Source organism: Apium graveolens, chromosome 1, assembly GCF_009905375.1.
Source record: "Apium graveolens cultivar Ventura chromosome 1, ASM990537v1, whole genome shotgun sequence".
NCBI classification, from domain to species: Eukaryota; Viridiplantae; Streptophyta; class Magnoliopsida; order Apiales; family Apiaceae; genus Apium; species Apium graveolens.
Genome location: NC_133647.1, coordinates 35,008,965 through 35,031,265, shown reverse-complemented (window position 1 = coordinate 35,031,265; position 22,301 = coordinate 35,008,965). Strand labels below are relative to the sequence as shown.

The 22,301-nt window shown below is 35.3% G+C and overlaps 2 protein-coding genes across 2 annotated transcripts; both read right to left on the bottom strand.

Moving 5' to 3' along the window:
• Window positions 1-3,498: 3,498 nt before the first annotated feature.
• LOC141663927 (uncharacterized) lies at window positions 3,499-4,476 on the bottom strand. Its single transcript, XM_074469803.1, has one exon. It carries the CDS (start codon window positions 4,474-4,476, stop codon window positions 3,499-3,501), a length of 978 nt encoding a protein of 325 aa, XP_074325904.1.
• A 216-nt stretch (window positions 4,477-4,692) lies between these two features.
• On the bottom strand, window positions 4,693-21,032 carry LOC141663842 (uncharacterized). Its single transcript, XM_074469717.1, has 5 exons — window positions 20,938-21,032; window positions 19,910-19,986; window positions 12,573-12,657; window positions 10,448-11,007; window positions 4,693-4,814 (listed from the first exon to the last, which is right to left on the bottom strand). The coding sequence occupies exons 3-5, from the start codon at window positions 12,653-12,655 to the stop codon at window positions 4,693-4,695; spliced, it is 765 nt and encodes a 254-aa protein (XP_074325818.1). The 5' UTR covers window positions 12,656-12,657; window positions 19,910-19,986; window positions 20,938-21,032.
• Window positions 21,033-22,301: the final 1,269 nt, after the last annotated feature.

The window sequence follows — 22,301 nt, the reverse complement described above, 5'->3', positions numbered from 1 at the left end:
TCATCAATTTTCTTCCAGTTTATTGGGCTCACTGGCTTCTTCTCAGCTGCTGCTTTCAGTTTGGCTACTGCTTGATTGATCAGATCAATGCTATCTATGGCAGGTGGCTTTGTGAAGGAAATTACTGGCACAATTGCTTTGCTTACTTGAATATTTAGCACTTTTTAATTTCCCTCACTCCTTGATCCCTCTTGACTGATTGGGACAATAGAACTTTCTTTCTCCCCCTTTTTGTTATCAGCAAGTTGAGTAGAAGAAGAGATTTATGAAGCCACTAGCTTTTTGAAGAAAATTTGTATGTTGTGCTTGATGTAAATGAATTGATGTTAGAGAAGCTTCAATAGCAACCATTCTTTTATCCAGGGATTCAACCTTTGTAGCAAGATCAGAGTTCTTCCTGAGCTGTCTCATAATATCAATCATTGTGGCTTCTGGAAGTTTAGCATCCAAGATTTCTGAAATGTCTTTCTTGATTTGACCAACTTTATTTTTGACAGAAGAGACATTCTGACTATGTTGAAAGCCTTGAATTTTTTGTAATTGGAGAGAAGCAAGGTGTGCATGCAGGAGCTTCTTGGTGCAGGCATTGTTTGTTAATTAAAGAGCAGATTGTGTATGACTAATGATTTTGATGAGGGTGGTCTTGAAACGATGCTCATCACATTTCTTGGAGAATGCCCAAAATGGCATACCTAATCTGGAACTAGGGCCTACTTCTCCCCCTATGTCCAGTGGCTCATCTTCACTATATTCACCCTCATCACCAAAGAATTCTTCTGATCGACCAGCCTTATAATCTATGTCATCACCAGCATTAGAGGGCATGGCTGTGATTGCATCTTTTGCTCTTTGCATAGATTGTGTTATGTGCACCAAATTCAGCATCCTTTCTGTATTGTCATTGCCCTGTCCAGCTAGAAGTTGATATGCTGGAACAGGATGAGTAAATGTCTCAGCATCCAAGGAGGGGGAATCTATAACAGCTTGACTATGCTGAGATAGTCCCTCCCTGTCTGCAGCATTGACATTCATTGACTCACTAGCAATGATGTCCGTCTTTATCTCTCCTGTACCTGCATTTCTCTCATATTCTCGCATCAAGGGCTCCCCTTGGCTCCCTGATGAGGATCAAGGAATGAATATGTTAATTTGGATTTGGTTATGTGTGCTCGTGGTGATGCTCAATTGGAGAGGATGCAAACATGGGTTATACAGCTTACTTGGACAGCAAGGAATAATGGAGCGATGCATGAAGTTGGACAAGTAGCTGATTATTATATAATTATTAATTCGAATTTTGCTTGCAAGTTTTTACCTTTCACTTGAAAGGGTTTTTCTTGTTTTAAGCACTTAGGATTCAATTTTCCTATTTGGATTTGGTTTTTGTCTTTTTTCTATTCGGATTTGGTTTTTAACTTTGTTTCCTGGAAGGATTCAGATATTGGCTAATTCAAGCTGATATTGAATTTTTCTTGGAATCCTATTGGGTTTGGGTTATTGTCTATGCTTATAAATACCCTTCTCATGTAATCTTTTAAGGGAGACAATGGATGATATAAAACTTTTATTTTGAGATAAACTATGAGTAGTTTTTCTTTCCTTTAAACTTCAATTACTGGATTGTTTTGAAGGGTAGATTCGAATTACTTAGTTTCTGGATTGATCTAAGCAATTTGAGATTCAAAGTTCACGTTTCTGGATTGATCGTGTTCTTTTGAAATATCCTTTTATTCTCTTATCCCTTTTCTTCTTTCTCTTTTCTTTCTTTCAGGGGCGATCCACATCAATTTAGTACAGCTCAAATGGCTCACAGCTGCTTTACAAGTTGAACAATCAAACTACAGAGAGATTCTTAACAAGTACAGCTTTATCTATCTCTCTTTGAAAATGTGTTTGCTTAGTTAATTGTTCTACTAGCTACACTTGGTTTATATATCACCAAGTTCACGTGACAATAAGACAAGATAATAAAACAAAATGTATCTAGTCTAATTCCATGCTGCTTCACTACTCTATTCCAACATCTTTGAATATCTTCACAATTGCATGGAAATGGTAATGCTTCTTTGTTCTCAATTTCCTGCTAAACAGGCTGCCACATTCCTTTTGCAAACACCCGACGCATGTGACTGTGTTGTCACTGTCAACAGATATTTGAATTTGATCATCCGTCGGAAGTCTTGTAGATCATCTGTTGGGTAGCTTTGTCGATCATCTATCGGGTAGCTTTGTTGATCATCCGTCGGTTAGTTTTGTTGATCATCCGTCGGATAGCTTTGTCACTTGACTCTATTTTACTTATACAGAATTACAAGACATCACTTATATACAATTAATCAACCTATTATGTATATCCACTAGTAGTCAACATGACTCATCTATTCTACAGAATTTGCGCAAAGTTGTTTGTAGAAATATGCTACATCACCTATTTATTACATAAGCTACTCACTCGATGGATTTCAATTAGTCATCCGTCGGGACTGTAATGATCATCCGTCAGGACTAAATTTGAACATCCATCGAGTGCTACAATTTTCACTTAGTTGAATCTACTAAGGTGTTTTGTTAAACTAATCATCAAGTACACAACATATTCCCAACAGTGTTCATCCGAAAAAGGTTCATTCAAAGGCAAGTCAATGGTTGACTCTACTACCAATCGAGAAAGATGATCGGCAACAACATTTTCAGACCCCTTCTTATCCCTAATTTCTAGGTCAAATTCTTAGAGCAACAAGATCCACCTAATCATACGATCTTTTGAGTCCTTTTTCGAGAAAAGGTATCGAAGGCGGCATGATCGGTGTAAATAATGATTTTCGAACCAATAAGATAATACCTAAACTTCTCAAGGGCAAATACTACGGCTAGAAGCTCCTTTTCGGTGGTTGAGTAATTAAGTTGGGCATCATTAAAGGTCTTGCTAGCATAGTATATGACATGAGGTATCTTATTGATTCGTTGCCCTAAAACTGCCCCAACTGCATAGTCGGAGGCATCACACATCAACTCAAAAGGCTCATTCCAATCAGGAGATTTAATTATCGGGGATGAAGTCAATTCTTTCTTAAGGTGTTCAAAAGATTGTAAACAATCACTATTGAACTCGAATTTGACATCTTTGGAAAGAAGATTGGTCAAGGGTCGAGTTTTTTTACTGAAATCTTTAATGAAATGCCTATAAAAACCCGCATGTCCTAAGAATGAGCGAATTGCTTTGACCAATTTTGGTGGAGGGAGACTAGCAGTGAGCTCAATTTTAGCTTTATCAACTTTAATTCCCTTTTTCAAGATTTTATGACCAAGGACAATTCCTTCTTTAACCATGAAATGACATTTTTCCCAATTAAGAACGGGGTTCATTTGTTTACACCTTTTTAAAACTAAGTCAAGATGTTTTAGACATTGATGAAAAGAAGAACCAATGATGGAATAGTCATCTATGAAAATTTCTAGGAATTCACCTACCATATCGGAGAATATGCTCATCATGCATCATTGGAATGTAGCACGGGCCGTGGTCAAACCAAAAGCTAGACCACGATAAGCGACCGTTCTGAAAGGACATGTGAATTTGGTTTTTTCTTGATCTTCGGGAGCAATGGGGATTTGAAAATAGCCGTAAAACACATCTAGGAAACAATAATAGGAATGACCCGCTAACCTTTCTAACATTTGATCGATGAATGGTAAAGGGAAGTTATCTTTTCTAGTGGTAGAATTGAGTTTCCTATAATCTATACACACTCTCCAACCAGATTGAACACGAGTTGGAACTTGCTCGTCATTCTCGTTGGTCACTACAGTAATACCCGATTTCTTAGGTACTACTTGAATCGGACTCACCCACGAGCTATCAGATATGGGAAAGATGATCCCATTATCTAGGCACTTAAGAATTTCCTTCCTAACAACTTCCATCAAAGTTGGATTCAACCTCCTTTGTGGCTCCCTAACTGGTTTAGAATCATCAAATAACTGAATTCTATGTTGGACAACTGTCGGACTAATCCCTTTAATATCAAAAATGCTCCAACCTATGGCTTCTTTGTTCTCTCTAAGCACAATTAAAAGTTCCTCTTCTTGAGATGGGGTCAAATTAGAAGCAATTATGAAGGGAAAAGACTCATTAGGACCAAGAAACATGTACTTAAGAGTGTTAGGAAGAGGTTTGAGTTCTAATTCTGGTGGACTTGGCTCAACTGGTTCACTAGCTTGATGAAAGGACAAAGGAAGTGGTTCAAGCTCTTGGTTAGTTATAGGAATGGTGGACTCTAACATTTTATTGACCTTATTAGTGTAATCGGAATCAACCCAATTTTGACCAAAATGATTTAAGCAAAAGTCAAGAGCATCATCGACACTCATGATTTCATGATCAAGCATTTTATCAATTAAATTAATCTCCATGTGTTGGTTAAAATAGTCATTGGGTTGGTTCCCGACATGAAAAATATTAAGATCAGTGGTCATATTTCCAAATGTTAGTTTCATTAAACCGTTCCTACAATTAATCAAGGCATTGGATGTGGCTAGAAAAGGTCTTCCTAGAATGATTGAAATTTGATTTTTAGGATTTTTGACCGGTTCAGTTTCTAGGACCACAAAATCAACAGGAAAAACGAAATCACCAACCTTAATCAACGCGTCTTTAATTATTCCCTTAGGAATTTTGATAGAACGGTCGGCTCATTGAAGTGTGATATTGGTCTTTTGAAGTTCACCTAGACCGAGTTCTTGGTACACAGAATATGGAAGAAGATTCACACTAGCACCTAAGTCAAGTGAAGCTTTGTCAACAAAAGTGTTGCCTATGACACAAGAAATAGTAGGACAACTGGGGTCATTATATTTCACGGGAATTTCATTCGAAAGAATTGAACTAATTTGAGATGTCAAAAAGGCTTTTTTAGGAACATGAGTGGTTCGTTTATGAGTACACAACTCTTTTAGAAACTTAGCACAAGAAGGAATTTGTTGAATGGCATCTAAAAGAGGAAGGTTGACCTTGACTTGCTTGAAAAATTCTAAGATCTCCTCTACTTGAGCCGAATGTTTGTTCAAAATAAGTGGTAGAGGATACGGAGCTTTTGGCATAAAGACTCTTTCGTTAGACACATCGGGGCTAGGTTTCAAAGGTGGTGCAATCGGATGAGGTGTTTTGATAGATTCGAAATCCTCGGGTTGCTTCGAGTGATCTAGACTCGAACTCAAAGGTGAGCGATTAGGTTCCGAACTTGAATTCTCTTCTTCGTTCACACCAACTCAATTTCTCACTTGATTTCTCGACCGTAGAGAGATGACGACGTTCACATCATGAGCTTTTTGATTAAGCGGAAATTTAGGATTCACCTCAGGTTGACTTGGAAACTTGTTCTTTTCACGCTCACAAATCGTGTTAGCTAATTGACTCATTTGAACCTCTAACTTATATATGGCTTGGGCATTGGAATTCAATAATTGCCTATCTTGGGTCATGGTTTGCATGAAGGCTTGTTGATATTGAGTCAAATTAGTTTGAGATTTTAGCAAAATGTAATAACCCCAATTTTTGGAAATTTTGAAACACGGATGAATAGTAACTTTTGCTGATGATGCTGATTAAGAAAAATTATCAGACCACACTATATAGGAGTACTGTTATGGAAATTCTAAGATCGTATTAGTATTCCATAAAGTAAATAAGTGTATGTAAAGATCATCAGAATCCAAATCCGAACACTTTGATTTTTCCCGAAAAATCAACCAGATACCGAAAGAATTGAGTATAAGGTAACATGATTAAAAGGATTTAAATTCAAGGATTATAAGAGAGGATCATAAAAGAAATATAATTTATTGAGAAAGGTTAAGGAAACCCAAGTAATAAGATCCCGGGTATGATCCCTCAAATGATAAACGAGAACGAAAGTTAAGCGAACTGTATAACAGATCTGCGGTCATTAGCCAAGTGATTAGGAGTTAATCAAAGGGGTTAGTCGATGATGATGTCATCACACCAACAAGAGAAGGACAAGTGTAACAAGATGACATAGAAGGATGACATAAGCATGACCAAAAAGGGAAGGAATTGTTGGTTGATTTTAAGCCATTCATTTTTTACCATGGTAAAAGGTTAATTAACAAAACAAAAAGGGAAAGCAACCAAGCAAACATCATCTTCTCCCCCCTCATTCTTTGCTCTCGGCTTTTCCATGAAAAGCAAAGGAGACATTTTCAAAACTCAAGCTACACACCTTCAAAAATTAAGAGGTTTGTTTCCTTAGCTTCCATAATTCATGACTTAGTTATGTTAAGAGTTTGAAGCCAAGATTTCAAGGTTTACTTGAAGGGTTTTTAGCACATAAACGCAACGAAAACGTAAATTTAAATCTTAAAAAAAAATGAAACCCTCCGCAGGATCCATGCAAAAAATAATATTTAATTCGTAGTTCAGTATGTTTACCTTAAGAAGCTTTACATTAATGGAAAGATGGAAGTCTTTAATAGCGATCCAAGAACCACGAGCGGAGATCCTTAGCAGTTGCTCCTCAAGTGTGAAGCACTCCACCGGTATCCACAAAGAAAACGATGTAATGAAGGAGGAGGTGGAGAGAATTAGGGTTTTGTAAATCTTTTGGGTTGAGGCAAAATATAGGGTTTATAATGGTATATTTATAGGCAAAATTGTCAGCTGAAAATTTCCCATAAAATATTATTATTATTAACCCTTTATTATTCTCTCTAATAATTAAAACACCTTTTAATTATTAATTCTATTTCTAAACACTTTAGAAATAATTATCTCTCTTGATTTAATTTTCAAAAATTAAATTCTTAATTAATAATATTAAGAATTTTCCTAATTAATTTATAATCAATTAAATCTCATTTAATCAATTATTAAATTTGCCAATTAATTATTTATTTCATAAATAAATAATTATCAGATATTATTAATTAATTCCTCCACCATTAAATCATTCTCTTTTATGGTGTGACCCTGTAGGTTCAATATTAAGCCGGTAGTAGAAATAAATAATAATAAAACTATTTTATCATTATTTATATAAATTCTCTAATTCATTAAATATGATTAATTAATTAATCATATTTATTCTACATCGTGAGGGATACTTCTCAGCATATCACGACTATCCGGGTAATACTTCTCAGCATATCACGACTATCCGGGTAATACGAATTCACTGCTTAGAATATCAAGAACCTATTCAGTGAGTAGTTACCGTACAATTAATTCCTTCTACCCTGCAATGTCACGATTAAATATAAGGCATGAAACTTGTGTCAAGCCTATCTTATTTAATCACTTGTTTTCCCATTCAGTATGCTTAGTTCTTATTTAATGTAAATTAGAAACTCCTTTCTAATTTCATTCACTCTGACCAGAGATTCCTGAACTAGCATAAGTGGATCAACATTGAACATTCTCTTCATTCACTGGAAGGGGTAGATCCTTTATTGATCATACACTATCTTCGTGTACAAATTCTTATACCTAGTAGAGCCCTTATAATTGTCCATGGAGACTAAGAACTGAACCAAAGCATAGTTCAGTGTACACAAGATGACTATGATGACCTCAAGTCTAAGGATACTTGTACAACTATCACTATGTGAACAACTGTTGGCACGTGAGTGAACTCCATCAGTTGTTCAGCTGTGTGAGTCATGTTCAGTGAACTTATTCTACAATAAGCACCTACATACTAGCTATAGTGTCACCACACAAATGTCTATGAGAACAGGCATCCTTCATAATGAAACAAGCATAGTATGTACCGATCTTTACGGATTATTAATTACCAGTTAGTAATCCTACGACCAGGAACTATTTAAGTTTAGAGTTATCATCTTTTAGGTCTCATTATTATGATCTCATCACAATCCATAAAAAGCTTTACTCTAAACTGTGGTATATCTTATTTAAACACTTAAATAGATAAAGCCCGCAATAATACCAAAATAAGTCTTTTATTAATATCAATGAAATCAAAACAGATTACATAAAATTTATTCCTAAATCCTCATACATGATTTGACTTAGGACACATCTCTTTCAATCTCGCACTTTTACTAAAGTCAATCACTCTGGTATCTAATACCCATCTTGTCTTTATGACGATCAAAGTGACTTTGAGAAAGTGGCTTTGTGAGTGGGTCTACTACGTTGTTATGTGTGTCAACTCTCTCAACGTTGACATCTCCTCTATTTTAAACTCAAATTCACCACCAAAAACAAGAAAAATGTCTTGAGTCCTTCGTTAGTACTTAAGGATGTTTTTCACTGCTTTCCAGTGGTCTTGACCTGGATTGGACCGATATCTGATCGTCACACTAACTGAATAAGCAACATCAGGCCTTGTACACATCATCGCGTACATGGTAGATCCTATTGCTGAAGCATAAGGAATCTTACTCATACGCTCTCTTTCCTCGGGTGTCTTAGGAGACATTTTTTCTGAAAGAGACACTCCATGGCTCATCGGTATAAGACCTCTTTTGGAGTTTTCCATGCTAAACCTTTTAAGCACTTTCTGGATGTATGTACCCTGGGTAAGACATATCATTCTTCTAGATCTATCCCTATAGATCTTCATACCGAGAATGTAAGATGCTTCTCCCAAGTCCTTCATGGTGAAGTTCTTTGATAGCCATACTTTGACTGATTGTAGCATCGGTATATCATTTCCTATAAGAAGTATGTCATCTACATACAATATAAGAAATGTTACAGCGCTCCCACTAACCTTCTTGTAGACACATGGTTCATCTATGTTTTTGATAAAACCAAACTCTTTGATTGTCTCATCAAAACGGATGTTCCATCTACGAGAAGCTTGCCTTAAACCATATATGGTTCGCAGCAGTTTACACACTAGGTGTTCATTTCCCTTGGAAAGAAAACCCTCTGGCTGTGTCATATACACTTCCTCCTCAAGTTCCCCATTGAGGAAGACCGTTTTCACGTCCATTTGCCAGATCTCATAGTCGTAGTAAGCAGCAATCGCAAGCAAAATCCGAATTGATTTTAACAGGGCTACATGCGAAAAAGTTTCATCAAAGTCAATCCCTTGCCTTTGTTTGAATCCTTTTGCCACGAGTTTGGCCTTATAGGTCTCCACCTGGCCATCTGCTCCAATCTTTCTTTTGTATACCCACTTGCACCCAATAGGCTTAACACCTTCAGGCGCCTCAACCAGAGTCCATACTTGGTTGGTATACATAGATTCCATTTCGGATTTTATGGCACTATGCCATTTCTCTGAGTCAACACTACTCATAGCCTCATTATAGGTCACAGGGTCGTCATCATCAATGATTGACAACTCATTGTCATTCTCAATAACAAGGCCATAATACCTCTCAGGTTGGCGAGACACTCTCCCTGACCTACGAATGGGCTGTTCTACAGAAGGTTGTTCAGTCTGAACAGGTGTTTCCACTTGATCCGTAGTAGTTTGTGCTTCTTGAACTTCATCAAGTTCAATTTTGCTCCCACTGTTTCCTTCGAGGATAAACTCCTTTTCCAAGAAGGTAGCATGTCTGGAGACAAACACCCGATGATCGGTGTAAAAGTAATACCCCAAAGTCTCTTTAGGATATCCCACAAAATTACATTTCACGAATCGAGATTCCAGCTTATCTGGGTCAACTTTCTTGATATAAGCTGGACATCCTCAAATCTTAACGTGTTTAAGACTCGGTTTCCTTTCTTTCCATATCTCATATGGTGTTTGAGGAACAGATTTTGAAGGTACCTTATTCAGTAAATATGCTGAGGTTTCTAATGCATAACCCCATAGGAATACTGGAAGATTTGCATAGCTCATCATGGACCGAACTATGTCTAAAAAAGTTCGATTTCTCCTTTCAGATACCCCATTTAACTGTGGAGTATATGGAGGAGTCCACTCGGAGACTATACCATTTTCTTTGAGATAATCTAAAAACTCTCCATTCAAGTATTCACCACCTCGATCTGATCGAAGAGTTATAATACTGTGTTTGGTTTGTTTCTCCACTTCATGTTTATATTCTTTGAACTTTTCAAAGGCTTCAGACTTGTGTTTCATCAAATACACATATTCGAATCTAGATCTATCATCTATGAAAGTAATGAAGTACGAAAATCCAATGGCTTGCGTAGACATTGGTCCACATACATCTGTGTGTACCAATCCTAGCAAATCTGCAGCCCTCTCTCCATGTCCACTAAATGAAGATTTGGTCATTTTACCCAATAGACAAGACTCGCATGTAGGATATGATTCAAAATCAAAGGGGTCAAGTAACCCTTCCTTATGCAATGTCCGCAGTCTATTTTCACTAATATGACCTAGCCTACAGTGCCATAAATAGGTCATATTTTCATCATCTCGTTTTCTTTTATTAGTTTGTTCAATCTGAAGTAAATCATGATCTACGTCACATACATACAGACCATTATTTAAAATGCCACGTCCAAAAAGAACATTATCTCTAAGGATAGAACATTCATTATTCTTAATAATAAATAAAAAACCATCCACATCCAACATAGGAATAGAAACAATATTCCTCACAATAGAGGGAACGTAATAACAATTATTCAAAATAATAGTCTTGCCCGTAGGCATATGTAAACTAAATGATCCTACGGATATGGCCGCAACCCTTGGTCCATTGCCCATACGTAGAATCACCTCATCTTTTTCAAGAGTCCTACTTCCCTTTAGTCCTTGCAACGAATTGCAAATATGAGAACCACAGGCGGTATCTAATACCCAAGTAAAAATTTGACTTAGTGACATATTAACTTCGATCATGAACATGCCTGAATCAGAAGCGGTAGTCTTAATACCCTTCTTCTTCTTCAATTCTGCAAGGTAAACCTTACAGTTCCTCTTCCAGTGCCACAACTTGTTATAGTGAAAACAAACAGCTAAATTAGGACCAGTCAACTTGTGAGCATCTAGTATGCTCCGCAGTGATAGTGCAGAAGACATGACGAATATAGTAAATCTGTAAATGATAAACACATAACAACACTTAGCAAATATTCAATTTCATTTCAAAACACTATATGAATCGGGTCTTTATTCAGAAGTGTCTCCCACTAGTTTATCTAATTTATTCAACCCCCTAAGTGAAAATTAAGCATTCATAATGCTAGTGGGAATAAGGATCCTACATTCCATCACACAACCTCGACTGTGGCACGAAACGTCATGTGATGTTCAATAGGCAGGCAACTCTTGTCAATTACATCTTATATTATTCCCTAATATAACTTTAGCCTCTTGAATAATTGAGTCACGGCTGTGGCACGACAAACTCAATATTCTAAGTCAAGTCTAACCCAACATTTCGTATAATTGAATCAGTCTCCAACGACCCACGGCTGTGGCACGTACCGACCTTTAGATTCTAATTCAATGTACACATCTCTATGTAATAGACAAGTATTTCTTATTTCGAAATCAAAGCCCTCGGCTGTAGCACGAAACGACAATGATTCAAAAATAAGAACTACATTCTACCATATTGGAAGGCTTTGACCGACACAAGCCCGTTATGTCATTGGCCAATTACTACTTGATATTATTTAATTTTAGAGGGATTATATTACGTTACAATCATAATCATATTATAAAGAGATTCTTCCTTTTAAATTAAATATTTCAAATCAACAATCGATAATCAGATGATTCCCAGATTGGGTGGAGCATTGTCAAGAGGCGTCACTTAATAACCCTTTCTTACAGATAGAAATCTGTTGTTGACAGAATCATCCTTTCTCTCAATAATGAAAATTCATATTTTTAATTACGTGTTTCATAAACACAAGAATCTCATGATCGTATTCATAATATTTATTGTTAAGGCAAGAAATGATTCATATTCTAGATTTTCTAGAGCACGCTTTATATTGATTTAAGTTCACCTAAATCTATCATCGCATGGTAAACATAGGCATATATCTCATATATAAAATTAAATAAACAAGTAAATGTGTTTGGTTATGGCCCCATCCTATGTGATCTTTATCAAGCTCATGATAAAGATCAAGGTCAATCTAATATGGTGATGGAAATAAATACAACTACTTATTACATAAGTCTTCTTCTTTGTTTAGACTTCTTGTATGCCTCGTCTTCTTCTTTGTATCACCTCCATTGGATAGCCTTCTTGAGTCTTCAGTTACATTACATGATTGAAAGTAAAAATAATCTAATGAACTTACAAGAATAACTCGAGTTACATTCGAGATTTATGATTACAAAGATTGACGACATGCAAGTAGTATTTAAAACCAAAACCAAAACCATTACACTAAGGTCGAAAGGCCATAACCATCCACCATGCTCATACAACACATAAAAGCATGTTAAAACACATAATCTGATCTTGACATATCATATTATCCATGATCTAATCATAAAAAGAAAATATGACAAAAATCAGAAAAATCAGAATCAAATCAGAAAAAGAAGAATCACTGTTTACGGGCAGTAAACAACGTCAAACGCCTTACAGATGAGTCGTTGATAGATTTAGCTATCAGTTTTGTTCAGACGCTCGTTTACCTATGAAATAGGGTATTCGTTTGCGTAAATCGAACACCAGACCCAGATTTCAGCAAATTTGCAGCAGCCAATTCAGAATCCATATCTAATATGATTATCATAATTAGAACAAACATAAATCATGTATATATCAGTATATATACAAATTACATAATCATCTTATAATTATACAACTCACATGAATATCATATATTCAAAACCATACATATATAAGCATATTATATCAACATCAAATCATGGCGAATCACGTACATGCTCATATATCGAAAACAGTTAAACACATTAACGAATTAAAAACTTTTCGCAAGCAGCTCTCATGCCATTGAAGGGTTTTTAGCACATAAATGCAGCGAAAACGTAAATTTAAATCTTAAAAAAAAACGAAACCCTCTGCATGATCCATGCGAAAAATAATATTTAATTCGTAGTTCAATATGTTTACCTTAAGAAGCTTTACATTAATGAAAAGATGGAGGTCTTTAATAGCGATCCAAGAACCACAAGCGCAGATCCTTAGCAGCTGCTCCTCAAGTGTGAAGCACTCAACCGGTATCCACCAAGAAAACGATGTAATGAAGGAGGAGGAGGTGGAGAGAATTAGGGTTTTGTAAATCTTTTGGGTTGAGGCAAAATATAGGGTTTATAATGGTATATTTATAGGCAAAATTGTCAGCTGAAAATTTCCCATAAAATATTATTATTATTAACCCTTTATCATTCTCTCTAATAATTAAAACACCTTTTAATTATTAATTCTTTTTCAAAACACTTTTAGAAATAATTCTCTCTCTTGATTTAATTTCCAAAAATTAAATTCTTAATTAATAATATTAAGAACTTTTCTTAATTAATTTATAATCAATTAAATCTCATTTAATCAATTATTAAATTTGCTAATTAATTATTTATTTATTTCATAAATAAATAATTATCAGCCATTATTAATTAATTCCTCCACCATTAAATCATTCTCTTTTATGGTGTGACCATGTAGGTTCAATATTAAGTCGGTAGTAGAAATAAATAATAATAAAACTATTTTATCATTATTTATATAAATTATCAAATTCATTAAATATGATTAATTAATTAATCATATTTATTCTACATCGTGAGGGATACTTCTCAGCATATCGCGACTATCCGGATAATACGAATTCACTGCTTAGAATACCAAGAACCTATTCAGTGAGTAATTACCGTACAATTAATTCCTTCTACCCTGCAATGTCACGATTAAATATAAGGCATGGAACTTGTGTCAAGCCTATCTTATTTAATCACTTGCTTTCCCATTCAGTATGCTTAGTTCTTATTTAATGTAAATTAGAAACTCCTTTCTAATTTCATTCACTCTGGCCAGAGATTCCTGAACTAGCATAAGTGGATCAACATTGAACATTCTCTTCCTTCACTGGAAGGGGAAGATCCCTTTTTGATCATACACTATCTTCGTGTACAAATTCCTATACCCAGTAGAGCCTTTATAATTGTCCCTGCAGACTAAGAACTAAACCAAAGCATAGTTCAGTGTACACAAGATGACTATGATGACCTCAAGTCTAAGAATACTTGTACAACTATCACTATGTGAACAACTGCTGACACGTGAGTGAACTCCATCAGTTGTTCAGCTGTGTGAGTCATGTTTAGTGAACTTATTCTATAATAAGCACCTACATACTAGCTATAGTGTCACCACACAAATGTCTATGAGAACAGACATCCTTCGTTATGAAGCAAGCATAGTATGTACCGATCTTTGCGGATTATTAATTACCAGTTAGTAATCCTACGACCAGGAACTATTTAAGTTTAGAGTTATCATCTTTTAGGTCTCATTATTATGATCTCATCACAATCCATAAAAAGCTTTACTCTAAACTGTGGTATATCTTATTTAAACACTTAAATAGATAAAGCCCGCAATAAAACCAAAACAAGTCTTTTATTAATATCAATGAAATCAAAACAGATTACATAGAAGTTATTCCTAAATCCTCATACATGATTGGACTTAGGACACATCTCTTTCATTACTAAGCTAATCAATTCATCAAAGTTCTTGGTGAATAGTGTTTTCAAGAAACTAACTTTGTGTTTTCTTATGTTTTCTTCAAGATCCAAGCTTAGTAGAGATAGTTAGGGGTTACTTAAGGCTTCCTAAGTGATTCTCCACTCTCCAAGGAAGGTATAACTTCTCAAACCCTTAATCTTAAGTTTTGTTGGTTTGGATTTCATAATGTTTAGATGATGGGTTAGTGTAATGGGTGTGTACTCATGTTTAGAGCTTGTTATGAGTAGTATAGTTCATGAGAAGCATGGTTATTGAAAATTTAGAGATTGGTTGGTTTTATAATGTTTTTGGAATGGTAAATCTTGATTATTAGTTAATGAACTTAAGTATAGGCTTTTAGTTCATGATTGAGAGTAATATAAATTGGAAATCTTGAGATGTTGGGGCTGTTGTAGTAGAGGATGGATGGAGTTTGGTTGTAGTAATGATGGTGGGATTGATTGTGGATTGATTTGGAGTTGTACAAATTTGGTAATCGCGTAAACATAGCTATCGTAATGCCCGATTTACCTTAGACTGCTTTTGTTCTTAATATCAGGACCCGTGAACTCACTGTTAGGTTTTGACCATTGCCATGGTTAGATATTTCATGTTACGAGCTTCGTTTTGATATGTGGTTCGCTTGAATCTGATGTACGGTTTAGGAGAAACGACCGTTTTAAGTAACGGCATTTCGCGAACGGACCATTACCCCTCGCCTTACTTTGAAACCTTGGTTAAGGCCCCTAAATGACTAATTGGATTACTAAACAATTATGTAATGTTGATTAGGAAGTTGGTAAAGTACTCGCAAAAGAATCGCCTTAAAATTCGTAATGTTTAATTTATTAAAAATGGTGGAGCCGAGGGTACTCGAGTGACTTAAGTGAATCGTTAAGCGCAAAAGCGAACGTTAGGGTTCAATTGGTTAAAGTCTAGTTTCTTAAGAGACCGGGGTTTAATTCCAACTTATGTTGTTGTTCATAGGTTATCGGACCCACTCTAAGCTTAAGTCTATCCGGGAGCACTCAGGCAAGTTTTCTACCCGTTATACTGTTGTTGTGATGTAAATATATGTATATGCATTATCTTGTGATAGATGCATGATGGTTAATTAGCAAATCTTGCGATATATTGGAGCATGCTGATATGGTTTATATGCATGTCTGTTTCGTAATCTTGATAGGTAATTGTTGATTCAATTGCTTATAATTGCATTATACCTATGCTAGAGATAAGCAGTAGTTGCGTATACCCTTAGTATAGGGGACCTAAAGGCGAACATTTTCTAAAACCGGGAGTCGATGTTCCCGAGTATATTATATATATTTATATATATATAGATAAAGTTTTCAAAACTATTAATCGAATAAGGTTTATTCGATAACTTTATTTTTATTAATGAATATTATTTTGAATATTCATTCGAGGACTTATGACTCGGTTGATTTTATTTAATGAATATTATCTTGAATATTCATTCGAGGACTTATGACTCCGCTTAATTATTAAATAATATTCTTTATTTTATTAAAGAATAATGTTTCGATAATCAAAATTATTTTCGATTATTCAAATAAAGATCGTACTTGCGTATAATTATATCTTTCGTGATTTATTATTCATTTCAAGTATGAGTCTTAAAACTTCTACTTCAATTATTTATATAGAGATTATCCTTATGGGAATATTATTTAAATAATAATATTCAGATATTTTCTAAATATATCGGGACTGATTTATTTCATTAAATCAGCATTACTCCAAACATTCTTAAAAATGTTTTCGAGTCTTCAAAATGATTTTAAAAGTTAGAGCGGATCCCAAAACTCATTTTTATATTCAAGATCTTCCTTTCAAAAAGGAGATTTAAATACTCGCTCAAAACCTGAGGGATCCGGCTCCGTGGTGTATTTTATATTCGCAACAAGGTTGTTGTTTTGATAAATGAATTGATTACTTACCCAATGTTCGGGAAATAAGCCCATCTATTTGAGTCGGCATAAGCAACATGGGCTCAGTGGGCGTCCATGAAAGTGTAAGTGGCTCAGTGGGAGTCCATCAATGCGTAAGTGGCTGAGTGGCAGTCCAGCATAGGTCCTATTGCGGCCAGGGTGATGACCAGTGGGGAATTCGTCCATCTACTAGTAGAAAAGGGTACTTATTGGTATTTTTGCCTGATAAGCAAGATATCAGGTTTATGCCAAGGTTTTCTCCTTTCCAAATTCATTGGATATTGCAACTCTGTTTATAATTTTCATAAATGAGGTTTTCAAGGAGTGTATGAAATGTATATATATATATGTGTATATGTATATTGGGACTTAATGAAGTATCTCGTAACTTTATTTCTTTCAAATGATATTTCAAAGATTGAATCTATTCAAGTCTTATCTTGTAGTCTCATCAGTGTGATGAGCTTTTGAAACTAATTATAACTTGAACGGTGGTAGTTCAAGTAGTATTCAGAAAGATATAAGTATATTGGAGTATCTTGTAACTTCATTTTTTAAACTTATATCTATTAAATGATTATCTTGTGCATGTCAAAGATTTTCAGAAAAACGTTGATACAAGGTTAGATATATGAGATCACCTTGCAACGATATTTTTATACAGTTATAAACTGGAACTCTGTGTATATTATACATGTCAGAGAATTTCAAAGATTGTGAAAAGTATATATGTATATATATACTGAATATTTTGCGACTTGGTCGCGTTAAGATAACAAACTTGGTTCATTTCTTCTTGACCAAGACTTTCATGAGTACTATGAGAATGCTCATATATTGTTAATTATTATACATATTATTTCGGTGGGCTTGTTGCTCACCCTTGCTTTCTTCTTTCATCACACAACAACAGATAGACAAGATGAACAGGATCAAGCTCCCAATTCGCGAGCGAATAGGAAACGTTCCGCAGTTTCCTGTAAGCGTTGATGTTGTTGTAGCTGAGGTAGGATCTACCAATAGGCTAGGCTTTCAACTTCTGATGTACCAGACTTATGTATATTTATGAATTGTAATAATGGCAAGGAATATGTAAATTATTCAGAAACCCTTTTTAAGGTGAAATGGTTTATAATTGTGGAATAAAATGACTTGTGTTATTTTTGGTATTCATCTCTGAGACTATAACTTGTGGTGTGTGTGTATATTGCAGGGTCACAGTACGCAGTAGTTGGTTGACTGTTAAGATTAAGTATTGATAAGGGAAATGGAACTCGTGACAGCCCGAATCCCCGACCCCGGATTTGGGGGTGTTACACAAAGCCTCGATACTCTTTTCTAAGGAATTAAGTCTCTTATCTGAATCATTAAACCCGGGAGGATTCAAGGGTGCTTGAATTGGGTTTGGATAAGGATTTTGACTAGAAGTGGGGTAAGAGTTCGGATTGGACTTTTGGAAAGTGGGTTGAGGAGATTGGTAGTTTTGGCCTTGTGTCCATGAGAAATTCGGGTGGTTCTTCCACTCGGGATTGTATGTGGGTAAAAAAGGGTCATTCCTAGGTCTAGGTTGAAACATAGCGTTCACTTGCTCAAACTCTTGAAAGTTTTGAGGTCCATGACTATTAGAGTTATAGTTCGCACACATAGACGCTTGGGAAGGGGCATTAGTGGTTTCTAAAGCTTCTAATCTTCTAGTAAGAGTAGCCAACTTTGCTTCGGCTGCTATAGAATGACCCACTAAGTGCAAGCCTTTGTTAGCTATTGAACCGAGCATTTCATTGTGCTTACTAGGCTCCCTATTCGGCTCCCTAGTAGACTCCCACAACATGGTCTTTTCCGCTAATTCCTCGAAAAACTCCCAACCTTGATCCTCATCTTTTTCCATGAATTTAGCTTGGCACATGACTCTAACAACACGGTTGTAGAACTATCTAAGGCCTCATAAATAATCTTACAAAGTCTCCACTTTTCTATTCCGTGGTGGGGACATTGGGACAAAAGATTTTTAAATCTATCAAAATATTTCCAAAAAGACTCGTTTCCCTTTTGATGAAATTGATTAATCTCATTTGTAAGTCTCGTAGTCTTATGGTTTGGAAAATATTTTTTTAGAAAAATGACTACAAATCCCTCCCAAGTTGAAATAGAATTAACCAGTAGGCTATATAACCATTTTTTTAGCATTTTCTTTAAGAGCGAAATTGATTAGTCTAAGCCTAATGGAGTCCTGGGTCAATTGTCGGAGCTTTTGTAAGGCACAAACCTCCTCGAATTCATGAATAAAAAGATACGGATCCTCACCTTCACTCCCGGTAAATTTAGGTAACATGCTAATATGATGACCTTTAATTTCAAAATTATTACCATCAACCGGTGGAAGGGTAATACAAGAAGGTTGGGCCGAACGGGCGGGGTAACAACGATCCTTAAGAGAAACTGCCATGTTTACTACGGGTTCAAGAATTTCTACGGGTTCGGATTTCGATGAGGAAGTACGCTCAATTGGTCTCACTAACCTAGAGGAATTATCTCTAATCCACGTAGTACGCATAAACAGGTTATGAATCAAGTAGCAAATAAGTGCGAGAATTTAAAACACGCAAAAGAAAGGGTGAAAATCGAAAGAAAAATTCTAAATCTATGGTTCCCTAAAAATTCTAGACTTGCTCATAACAAAAAGATATTAATAAAAGTCACAAAACTAAAAGTATTCTATCTGATTGGCCAGGTAGGTGCAAGCATTGCCAAGAGGCTAAACACCAGCCTCGTCACCAATCTAAATGGCCAGGTAAGCTTTCACTAGCCTAGACACCAAAGAATGAATACTTAGAGATTTGATCGTTTCAGGTTTTCTTCCTAGTTGAGCGTGAAATCCTAGGGGCTAATGTCTACTTAATTTTATTAACAAGGCTATGATATGCAAAATGATGGATTTAATGGTTGTGGGCCAAGAAAAGAGTGATGAAATCCCTCCCCTTATCTTGTGATGAAGTTTTTCCCATAAAGTTTATTTAAAATGAGTGCAACACACAACGAGATATAAAAGCGATAAACAATTATGGATGCTCTAAACTACGTGCTCTAACTAAAGAAAAGAAGAAATTTAACGTACCTTGGATCCTCCAGCAATCACCATAATTTATAAGGTACGAAAAATTAAAAATAAGAAAATAAAATCTAAGATGATGTGCTCCTAAGTGATTAAATGCATGATACAACAATTATGTATTTAACTAACTAATAATTTTTTTATGTTTTGAAGTTTCAATTTTTTTGTTTTTTTATATAACTAGTGAAAAATACGAAAAGAGAGAGATATAGTTTACCGAAGCAAGCTTCCAAAAATTCCTTAGAGCCTTGGAAATTTCCGAAGTTCCAACGAGCTTTCTGAATCTTCAATTTCCTAGAAAAATTAAACAAAGAGAGTAAGGAAAACTAATTCGAAAAATTAAAAATTAAGGCGTGGAAAATAATTATAGTCCCCGGCAGCGGCGCCAAAAACTTGATGTACCAAAAATATACATTTTAAATTACAAGCGCACAATTTTCGTTTTAATATTTTGAGATTCGTTCCTCAAGGACTATAAATTTCTCGCAGTTCCTTAATTTTTAAATTAATTCGAACTAGAAAATTTACTTACAAAAGAATGATGTATCTACAAATTATTACTAACTACAAAACTTAAGAGAACATTAATCTAAAATTATTCTAAATACTAATTAATTAATCTAGTTATTTACTACTAATTATCCCTAGAAGATTATCAAGAAAAACTAATTAATTAATTATTTACAAAAATTATTTTAGAAAATCGGGCATGAAGTGTTCGTACAACCAGCTAACCAAAGACCAAAGCAATCACTCATTCAACCAACATTTTACCTAAATAAAATCAAACCAACAACCCATCAAACACTGCACTATTACATTAATTTATAACAAATCAACACAACTCATCTTTTAATTTGTAAATTATAAATATAACAGTCACAACTCAGGACTCGGGGAAACAAACTCGCCCGAACTCAGTGACTCTAGACTCGGCGGAACAAAACAATAAAACAAAATTATTCAACACAAAACAACCCGCAGCTGATATCTGCAGAATTCGACAGTAATCGGAAAACAGCCCTCTCGGCTAACAACTAGACTAATCCAGCAATATCAAAAGAGAGAAGAAAAGGAAACACCGAAGCAACTCGGCCAAAACAGAACTTATACAGAAACTCAAAACCGATTTAACAGGACACATTCACAGGAACTTAGTTGTAAAGCAAATCGCAGCAGTGACAGAACAAAATATAACACGTGAAACAACTCGTTGTAATTCAGGAGAAGAAATAAGAAACTCGCCGTGACTCGGGCAACTCGGTCCCGAAATCGGTGAACTGAAATTGGGACTCAGACTGAACTTGCGCGAGTCTAAAAACGGGGAAGAAAACGAGACCCGTGACTCGGCCTCAACTCGGACTCAACAGAAAACTGGAACGATTTAGTTGACTCAGTGCATAACTCGGAGAACAAACTTAGCTGAACATAAAATGCAAATAACCGAACAAAATCGACACATCTCGGCAATCACAGAATCGGGACTCAGAAACGCAGACTCGGTGGAACGGATTCAAATCAAAACTCAAAAAAATGCAGCCCCGGATTCGACTCAGTGTGTGACTCGTGATTGGGGTTTTATAGGCGGTTGTTTGTGGGTTTGTAAAAGGGGGAGGTGAAGAGGGAGAGAGAGTGAGAGAGAGAGACAAGAGAGAGAGAAAGAGAGATGGTTATGCGGTGGTGATGCCGAGGGAGAAACACGGCTGGGGAAGAAAGGGAAGACATAGGAGAAAAAAAGAAATGATTGTCAACGAACTGAAAATCGGAAATAAAGAATAGACTGTAAAAAAAACTAACAAAATAAAATGAGGTTGCTTTTTATTAGTTTAATAATCTACAAGAATTAAATGCTGAAAGTTAAAGAAAAACCAACCAAATCCCAACACCAATGAATTTTATGTGAGATTTTGGATTGAAATTTAAACATAAAAAAACTAGTCTAAAATTATTTTACTAAACTAAAAGTAGATCTAAGAACAAGAATTAAATTAGCTCCTTTCATATACCTAAACTTATTACTTGTTGGATTTAGAAAGATATCATAGCTTAAAGACTAAAGATACTAATAAAATTGAACAAACTTGCATTAATATAAAAAAAGAGTGTTTACAAAGATGAAGAATGATTGCAACTTGAAAAGTAAATCTACAACTTTTAAGGAAAGGAGGCTACTACTAAAAATGGAAAATATTAGGTTAGTTATGTGCTACTTGGTGTGGTTTACAAGACAAGGGGTGGGTATTTATAGGATAAGAATTAGGGTTTTAGGGGTGTTGGCTAAATCTAAGCCATACATTTGCCATGTGTGTTGGTAGAATTTTGACCATTGAATGTAGCCAAATCCCTTTTTCTTTTCCTTTCTTTTCTTTTCTTCTTTTTCTTCTTCCACTTTTGCCCTTCTTGCATTTTTCTTTTCTTTTTCTCTTTTTCTTCTTTTTGTACAAAATACCTATAAATGCAACAAATTATATTATTAAATTCATGGGCAAGCAATAAATAGGTATTAATTGATGCAAAATTATGAGTTTATCACTTGTAGCCCAAAAATGCCTTGACTTCTTTTTGGGCTTGCAAAATACGAAGCCCCATGGCGTGAATGTATCTGACAA